Source organism: Orycteropus afer, unplaced genomic scaffold (assembly GCF_000298275.1).
Source record: "Orycteropus afer afer isolate SDZICR_OR568_19922 unplaced genomic scaffold, OryAfe1.0 scaffold00142, whole genome shotgun sequence".
In the NCBI taxonomy this organism is placed as follows: Eukaryota; Metazoa; Chordata; class Mammalia; order Tubulidentata; family Orycteropodidae; genus Orycteropus; species Orycteropus afer.
In genome coordinates, this window is record NW_006921729.1 from 4,523,874 (window position 1) to 4,532,977 (window position 9,104).

Below are 9,104 nucleotides of genomic sequence, written 5' to 3' on the forward strand. Positions count from 1 at the left end.
GCTATTTTCCCCATAGTGAGGACACATACTCTGGAGAGGATATACAAACTGATATGCACAGAGCAGAGAATAAAACTTGAATTTATTCAGATTGTCTCCTTCCTATTTGGGGTGCAGAGTGTAGGGCAGAGAAAGGCAGTGCTTTGGCTTCTAGGAACATTGCTGATTGCTGACCCTCTCTTTGTGACCTTTGGGCCACCAGGATGGGGCGAACGATGGAGGTGGTGATGATGGAGCTGGTGACCAGGACCTACTGGGCCCTCAAACCAATCCCAAACACAGTCCAATCCCATGTTCAGTTGGCTCTGGCTCTCTACAGAGATTAAGGAGCAGATGGCTGAGAACATTCAGACTCATAGTAAAAGAAACAAAGGCTGCGGGTAGAGGAGCACTCGGAGGGGGTCTCCAGCTTAGGCAGCAGTGTGCACACATGCTTGTGTCTGTGTGTGGGCCAGGCCCGTGTGCAGAGCACGTGTCTGTGCATATCACATCCTCCAGCTGGGAACCCTCATCCTACTCCTGTGCCTGTGCTGCTGCTTTGTGGGCTCTTCCCGACCTTTCTTCCCTCCTTGCAAGATCTGAGTCTATTGATAGAATAGATGAGGGATAAACTTCCCATAACAATTTTCAGAAGATGCCCATTCTTCTTGGCCCTTGCCCCATGAGTGCTGGAGGTAGGTAGGTACCCACCTCAGTTCTGGGGCCCCGGAAGAAGGCTCTCCAGTGGTGGGTGGGAGGCTATGGTGGGAGGCAGGGAGTTCACTGCGGGGCTGGCTGAGAGTGGCTGCAGGACACACATACCATCCCAGGGTCTGCCAGGCCACTGCTGAGCCTTACTGGGCTGTGCAGGAACTGATGCAGCAAGGGAGAGGTGTGGAGCCCGAAGCAGGGGCCCGGGCCCCTGGACGGCTCTTCTTGCTTGGTGACGGTGGTGGAGGACGTTAGGATTGTGTTCCCAAACTGGTCCACCTCCTCATACTGCTCAGTCACAGTTCTTGTGGCTCCGTAAGGCTGGGAGCCTCCCGGCCCAGTCTGCAGCTCCAGAACACTTTTCTGCCTCCCAGTGGGCAGGGGGCTGGCTAAGGCAGGGACAGGCTCCAGCTGTTCTGAGCACCAGGTAACCTCCTTCCTGCCAGCCTCATCCTGGGCACCTTCTTGGTGGAGTAGGGCTTGGCTCACATTCTGGCCCAGGTAAGTGCATTTCACTGTATCACTGGAGCTGCCCTCAGGGCTGGGAACCTCCTGAGGCTTCCTTGTGGCTGACTGGATGGAGATGAAGGTTGGGGAGGAGGAAGAATCTCTGTAGGAAGGCAAGACCCGAGGGAGGCCTGTGTCTTCTCTCAGAATCTCCAGCCTCCTGGTTGGAGGGGCGGTGGAGGCTGCTTGACCTCTGACCTCTGTGTGATCTCTTATGGTGGCTTGATCCTGGACCTCAGGATAGCATCCAGCCTCGGTTTGGCTCTTGACCCCAGTTTGACCCTTGGCCTCCTGAACTGACCAGTTTGGCCTAGCTCTACTGCTAGGCACAACACTGACCTTGTGGGTACTGTGGTCCTTAGGGGTTCCCTGGGAATGGCCTCTGACATTAGCCTCAGGCTGAAGGCTAGACATAGAGCTGAGGGCCTTGTGCACAGCCTCCTCAATGTCCAGCAGCCTGGCAAGAGTCTGTTCCTTTAGCCTGGCAACCTCCGTGCTGACCCGTGTCAGCTCCCCGAAGGCTTGCTCCACCGAGGCCTCAGGCTTGCAGGGGGCAGCAGGCACCTGAGGGGCAGCCTCTCTCAGCTGGGGCACAGCCTCAAAGAGCCTCCGCAGTGCCCGCACATCCACACTGCTTATGGCCTCCTTCTCCAGGGCTTGCACGTGGCTCAGGAGGCCTTGGAGCTCTTGTTGGCTTCCTTGCAGAGTGTCAGGGCTCTTGGAGGCCACCTGCTGTGAACCTTCCTTGGGCTGCTCTTTTGGGAGGATGGGGCCCTGCTGCGGTGAGCTGGGGTTACCTCTGGGAGCTTTGAGTTTGGGGGGCTCAGGGCTCTGGGCATTGCTGCCTGAAGCCTGATTCTCAATGACTCTGGGGCCCATGGTGCTGAGGCCATGTTGGGGGCCAGGCTGACCTGCAGCAGTGGGGACCCTGGCCATCTGAAGGATGGCTGCATCTCTCTCACCTTGTTTATGTTCTTCTGGCTTCACCTCTGAGGAGGATCTGGGAGACAGAACTGCGGGCTTGGGCAGCCTTCGAGGAGGGTGGATCAGGGATAGGTGGGCAGGTTTTGGGGGTAACTGGGGCTTCTTCCTTGGGGGTGTGGTGGGCTCCAGTTTCAGAGTCTTTGTCTGTGACCCCTCAGGGCTTCTCTGGCCAGCAGGGCTGCTATGGGGGTGAACAAGGGGGTCCTGCAGGGGTTCGGAGTCTTGCTGGATGGAGTCCTCTTGGTGGTGGGTTCGGACTGGGAAGTCAGATCCTGTCACAGCAGCTGGGAGAGGAGGAGGAGGAGGAATAGAGGCATTATGGGAGTGCAGGCTGGCACCTGGAACATGAGGCCTAGAGGCCAGAGTGTGGTGAGCTAAAGGGGTAGCTTTCAGGGTGGTCTCTGCAGCTTGGAGGCTCCCCAGGCTGACTTCTGCCATCGCCTTCCCTGGTGGCCCCCAGGTGCTCTGCGTGCAGTCCCCAGGCTCTTCCCGCCCTGGCCCGAGACTCTGGCCTAGACCTCCCTGGAGGGGGCTTAGAGTCTGAGCTGGGAGAGTAGTCTTGTCCCTTGGCTGGGGTTCCCTCTCAGAAAGCTGGACACCCCTGGGTGGGTCAAATGTCCTCACTGGTTGAGCAGTGTAGATGCCTTCCTGAACAGTCACCCTCCCCCCAGGCAGCCCTCCAGGCAGTGCTTTCTGTTCCCCACTGACCTTTCTGGGGGCTGCTGGGATCCTGGGGTCAGCTCCAGCCATAGGCCTGGCATTGCTGTGAGCAGCCCCAGGAGTCACAGCTGGTGCTTGCAGAAGACCGTTCTGGAAGGGTGTGGAGGTGGTTGCAGGGCCTGGGCCCTGCTTGTGCTTGTTCAGAACTTGCTGGTGCAGGCTTTGGGCCTCGGCTGTTGCCACCCTCAGACTCTGCATGGCGGCCTGGAGGTCTGGGGCCCTGGGGCCCTGGGGCGCAGCCGTGGCTCCTTCTGACTTTCTCAAGGTTGCCATTCCTTTTTGCCCAATGCAACTGTCTTCCTGCTTTTCTGCTCCCTGCAAGCAGGCTGGGGCTGCAACGTTCCCAGCCAGAGGGACTGCCTTTCCAGTGGGTGGTGGGGGGCAGGTGTTTGGCCCTGGGCCTTGCAAATATCCCATCCTCAGGCTGGAGTCCAGGGGAGGCACATGGATGATGCTGTCAGTCAGGGGCGGCCTCTGGGACCCCTCACTGCCTGGCACTGGACTTGGGTCGGCTGGTGGCTCCCACCGCAGACTGTGCAGGCCACTCAGGTCCCCTTTGTCTATGCAGCTGGCCAGCAGCTGCACACTGCTCTTCTCGGGAGCCCTGCTGGCTGGCCGGGGCTGCAGGGAGTAGGCGGTCAGTGCCACCAGGCCCTGCTCTGTCTCCTGCATCACTAGCCCAGTCCTCACCACTGAGGCCCTAAGGCCACGTGCCAGCACCTGCTGGAGCTTGGGGTCCAGGTCATCAATACCCCTTCTGCTTCCTGGAGCTGGCAGCTTCAGTGGTGTGAGCTGGAGCTGGCCCATTGTGTCCTCCTGTACCAGCAGCCCCTGCTGGTCCACGTCTGGCCTGCGCAGCACTTGGCAGACGATTCTGGGAAGCTCGCCAGACACCAGCTCCTCCTTCCGGATGTGGGGGCACCCCTGCTCTGGGCCTGGGAGCACGTACTTGGCAAGGCAAAGTTCTTCTGGCCCACGGGCCTCCATGAGGATGCCCCCATGGTGCAGGATGCCAGGCGTGGCATGCAGAATCCTTAGGGTTCCTTCCGCGGCAGTTTCCTGCCTCTCCAGTACTGCATTGCCTGAGGGGCCCATGGGCTGCTCTTCCTGGAGGTTGTCGCCTAGGATGCTCTCCGCTGCTAGGGAGCCTATGGGGCAATTCTCAAAGAGCCATGTGAACTTGTGCACAGCACCCCCGGGGATGGACTCAGGGACTACCCTGGACACTTGGTCTTCCTTCTTGCCTGCCTCCAGGGCCTGGAAAACCTCCTTCTGACGAGACACCTGCCCTGAAGGGATCTCTACTCGGCTGCAATACCGCACAGCACGTCTCTTCCAGGGCCGGCCTGAGGCCTGCAGAGGCTCAGTCTCAAAGACGTGTCCAGCTGTCTGTCTTTCCCCAGCCTGGACCTGGCCAACCTGCAGGTGCTGTTCCCTGGAGCCCTCTGGCCTGTCCAGGGGTTGAGGCTCGAACATCCACGTGCAGGACTGGACCTCAGGCTTTGTTGCAGGGTCTTTGACCTCTGACCCCTGCTTCTCTGCCAGCTCACTCATTGGGCACGTCTCGAACAACCACCGGATGGTCTGCACATCGCCCTTTTGGGGGGCCTCAGGCTGGGGACCCCCCTGACCTTTGCCCTCTTCTTCTTGTCGTTCCTGCCGCTCTCGCTGGTGGATCACCTCCAGGGGCTGGGTCTCAAAGAGCCACCGAGTGGTGCCCACATCTCCGGCCACCACTTCCTGTCTGGTGATGCCTCGCACTACATCAACGGTACTGGGATGTCGGCCCAGTTGGTCTAGGGGCTGTGTCTCAAACATCCACCTGTAACCCTGCACATCACCACCAACTACTTGTTCTCTGCTGACAGAGGTCAAGGCGTGGAGGTGGCCCTTGCCATCCTGCATGGCATAGACTGGGGACCCTGTGCCCTGGGGCTGCCCAGAAGAATCAGTCTCTTCTGCTGTGCTCTTGTTCCCAGGGCCTGGAGACTCACCCTGCCCAATGCTGTCCAAGGGAAGGGTCTCAAAAAGTTTCTTGAAAGTCTTCACATCTCCCTTCACCCCATCCCTCTCAGGGGCACTTTGAGAAGGGGGCAGTACTGAGGAACCAGCACTGGACACAAGCCCCTCACCCTCCAGGGGACTCACCCGTTGCAGGTGACCCACTTGGACCTGGAGGTCTCTGGAGGTGTCCAGGGGCTTCATCTCAAATAACCACAGGGTGGAACGGACATCGCCAGGGACCACTTCCTCTTTGGGTGGGGCCTCAGCTCCAGCCTCATCTTCCCCCTTCAGAGTGTCCAAAGCTCGAGTCTCAAACAGATGCCGCTGCTGCCGAACATCTGGGCCTGGAGGGATAAGGTCTGGGGATGGCTGGAAGTCCTTCTCGTCCACTATGATTTCCCGGATGGCATCCAAGGGCTGCGTCTCAAAGATCCAGCGAGTTGCACTGACATCAGGGCGAGCCTCCTCCAGGGAGATGCCCCGGATCACCCGCACCTGGCTGGTGTCCCGGTTGATGGCATCCAGAGGTTGGGTCTCAAAGAGCCAGCGGGCAGACCTTACCGCGTTACTGTGGATCTCCTCACGGCAAGCTGCCTTGACCTCGTGAATGGCGCCCTCTGCATCCTGGATGGCGCACAGCGGCTCTGTCTGGAACAGCTTCACCGTCTTCTTCACATCGCCCTTCAGCTCCTGGATCTCGGAGCGCAGCTCCAAGGGGCTCTGCTCTTGGATGGAAGGGCGGGAGCCCAGGCGGTCTAGCGGCCGTGTCTCAAAGAGCATCTTGGTGCCCTGGACATCTCCACTGGCTGCAGGCTCCTTCACTGTGGCCTCAGGTGGCTCATCCTGGCCCCTCAGCTGATCCAGCGACTTTGTCTCAAACAGCCAGCGGGCTGCACGAACGTCCCCTCCCGTGGCCCGGGGACCAGTTGGCTCCTGGTCCACACTGTTGGCAAAGGCACCTTCCTCAAACTTGCGAGAAGTGGCTTGGACATCACCACCTGGCACTGGCTCCTTAGCAGCTGGTCTCTCATGGTCCCCAATGGCGTCTAGCCTCCAGTTTTCAAAGATCCAGCGCATACACTGAACATCACCCTCCGTGGGTTCCTCAGAGCCCAGGACCTCAGCCAGGTCCTCCGCCACGGCTTGGGCCAGGTTCTTGCGGAGCTCAGGGTGAATGTGCTTGTAGAGGCGGCGCAGCTCATTGGCTTGCCGCTGCTGATGAAACTTGGAGAAGGACTCCTTGGGCGGTGGTGGTGGCAGATCTCCCAGGGCTGGTGGTGGCGGCAGGGGCAGGTCCTCTGTGGTCGCCTTTGGAATGGTTGGTGTAGGGGCCACCTGTATCTGGGCATCAGCCATCATTCTGAGGAAAAAGGGCAGAAGTGAGGATGGGACTGAGGATTGCAGGTGGGGTGGGGAATGGTTGCTGGGCTAGAGAGCAGGGGGCAGGGCCCAGAGGGCAGAGTAGCTCCTCAATAATACCTGCTCAGAGATTCCCTCTCCTGTGGACAGGATACTGTCAGGCCTGGGCTTACTCTGCCATCTGCCTGGTCAGGTTCGTGACAAGCCTTGGACTTAGGAAATATGACATCAACTAGCAAGGTGGGTCCCTGCTTCCCCAGTGTCACCTGGACTGCCAGGGAGCAGGCATGGCACGACTGACCATGAGGCTGCTCCCTTTACCCCACTAGAGTTTCTTAAACCAGTGGGCAATCTTGGCATGTCCCAGGCCTGCTCCTTTTCCAAAGGAAGTGTTTTTCCCCTGGAAGACTCCTAGGGGAGTGGCCTGGGTGAATCTGAACTTATTGGGTCCCATCTAGAGGTGAAATCCATTGTCTGGGAGTCAACTCCAACTCATGGCGACCCCATGTGTCTCAGAGTAGAACCCAGCTCCATTTTTCAGTGACTGATTTTTTCAGAAATAGATAATCAGGTACCTCTGGGTGGACTAGAACTGCCAACCTTTCAGTAAGCAGCCCATTGCATTAACTGTTTGCACCCAACAGGGGGATGTGGGATTACTACCCAAAACTGGTGACTGATTTTCCATTGACAGGAAATCCCTTTCCAGCACACCAGAGGGCGCCCTTGCCACTTCTGCTGGGAGCTAGCTGGCAACTTCACCTCCTGGCTCCCAACTCACTTTCTGGCCTTTCCCAGGCTCCTGGAGGCATGGTAGGGGTCCCAGACCATGCTATGAGGAAGCAATCAAGGGTCAGGGAGGGACAACTGTTCACCAGATATTTCACGCTTAGGCAGAGTCAGATTCTGAATTCCAGGTCAGAGTCCACTGCGCTGTACTACAACTCAGAAGGTCTGATCCAGGGGGATCTCAAGGGATTTCTAACCCAATGTCTTGTACCTAATTAAAGCTAAGGAAAGTGAGGCCCAGAAAGAGTTGGATCTTGGTGGATGAGTGACTGGCAGTGCTGGCTTGGGTTTTTCAGACCTTGTTTGGGACCTGACCCCAAGAAATAAGAGGATGGGGAATAAAATTTTCTTCCTGGCTATGTTGGTATGTGCTGTGGAGTCGGACCCGACTCATAGCAACCCCTCCTTGGGTTTCTGAGGCAATATCACTATGGAATTAAATTACCCAACCTTCTTTCCGAGGAGTGGCTGGTGGGTTTGAACAGCCAGCCTTCTGGTTAGCAGTCAAGTGCCTTAGGCACTGCACTACCAGAGCTCCCTTCCTGGCTATACTGCCCCTCTATTATCCAGCATGCACCCCTAGGAGAAAGTGAGGGTGACACCTGGAGGGGGGACCATAGGGCCAGGGTCCTTTCTGCAGAGACAGTCCTGTCCCTTGCTCATTCAGACTCTTCCCTACTTACGTGCAAGCAAGCCCAGCTTCAGAGCCTTCTAGGTGCAGGGACTTAGACTAAGACATTCATGTGCCCTGCTCCCCACCTTCCAGCCCCACATCAATTTCTTGCCCCTCTTCTTCCTCCCTCTTCACATCAGTCAGCTTCCCACTGAAGCTGCCTTGCCCCAGCTCTGCTGCTGACCCTTCAGTGGCCTCCCACTCCTCAAACTGTTCTCTGGTCTCTGTCCCGTGTGTATCTTATCTGCCTTGTGACAGGTGTACTAATGGCCACCAGGGGCCAGTTGGGAAAGAATGAGAAGCACGTACCCCCTTCTGCTGTTCCTGACCCTCTGCTCTGCCCTGCACTGGTGCTAAATATAGCTGAGGCCCTGGCATCGTCACAGCAGCCCTGGGCCCGAGAGGAAGGCTTGGGCTCAGCCAGTCAGGGCCCAAGAAACCTTGGCACCCCTCATCTTCAACACCCCAGAAAGCCCTGGCCCACCCCTCATCCCGCTTCCTGTGCTGATGTCAGACCCCCAGCTTGCAGCAAGACCAGATACTGGACTCTGAAAACCTCTCCTGGCCAAAGGGGCTTTGGATAGTAGCAGGGACAGTGGCAGCAGGTGGGAGCCAGACTATCTCCTCACCACCACCTCAGGAGGAGGGAGGGCGCCTCGAGGCCTGCTGGCCCCACTCCACCCCAGCAGGTCCCCTTGTAGACATCAAAGGCCCCAGGAGTGGGAACTCCTAAACCTTCAGCAAACCCTCAGGGCAATTTCTATGCTCCTGTGAGCACCCTCTGCCAAAGGCAAACCTGTGCCTGCCGACTATCCTGTCAACACCACTGTGGCCTCAGCAGATGGCTTGTGCAGGCCACCAGCCCCACCCCCACCCCTAGGAATCTCTGTCAGGGTCACAGACTGCTAGAATCAAAGACTCCAGGAATGTCAGACCTAAGGGCCCTTAGAGGTCAATGAACCTAACCCCTTGTTCCAATGGGGGAAAGTGAGGCCCAAAGAGGGAAAGGAGTTGTCCAAGGACTCAGCAAGGTGATAGTGAAGCCTGGAGTAAGTTCCCTGACTTCTGCAACACCCCCCCCACCACACACACCTCATCCCTGCATGGCCCGAGGGTGAGGCTTACATTTCTAGAGGGCAGGGGAGGGTGAGGACATACTTCAGAATTGTGACCAGACTTAGAGTGGAGGCCTCAGCCCCATGAAATAATACAGATCTCGGCCTCCTTGGGCACGGTCAGCCTTCCAAGGTGTCTTCACCTTTGCCCCAGAGCTCTCCTCCTTGGCCCAGCCCTGTTCTTACATCTGCAGACTCTGATCTGGAGTTCCCAGCCTGAGCCCCAGATCTAGTCAAGGCCTTTCTCACTGGAGAAGAACCTG

The 9,104-nt window shown here is 57.9% G+C and overlaps 1 protein-coding gene across 1 annotated transcript; it reads right to left on the reverse strand.

The window, feature by feature from the left end:
* Positions 1 to 759: 759 nt before the first annotated feature.
* Positions 760 to 6,261, reverse strand: XIRP1 (xin actin binding repeat containing 1). The gene has a single exon (XM_007945757.1). It carries the CDS (start codon positions 6,259 to 6,261, stop codon positions 760 to 762), a length of 5,502 nt encoding a protein of 1,833 aa, XP_007943948.1.
* Between the last annotated feature and the right edge of the window lie 2,843 nt (positions 6,262 to 9,104).

Coding starts and splice junctions, on each gene's coding strand:
- XIRP1 (XM_007945757.1), bottom strand. CDS start 6,261: ATGGCTGATGCCCAGATACAGGTGGCCCCTACACCAACCATTCCAAAG.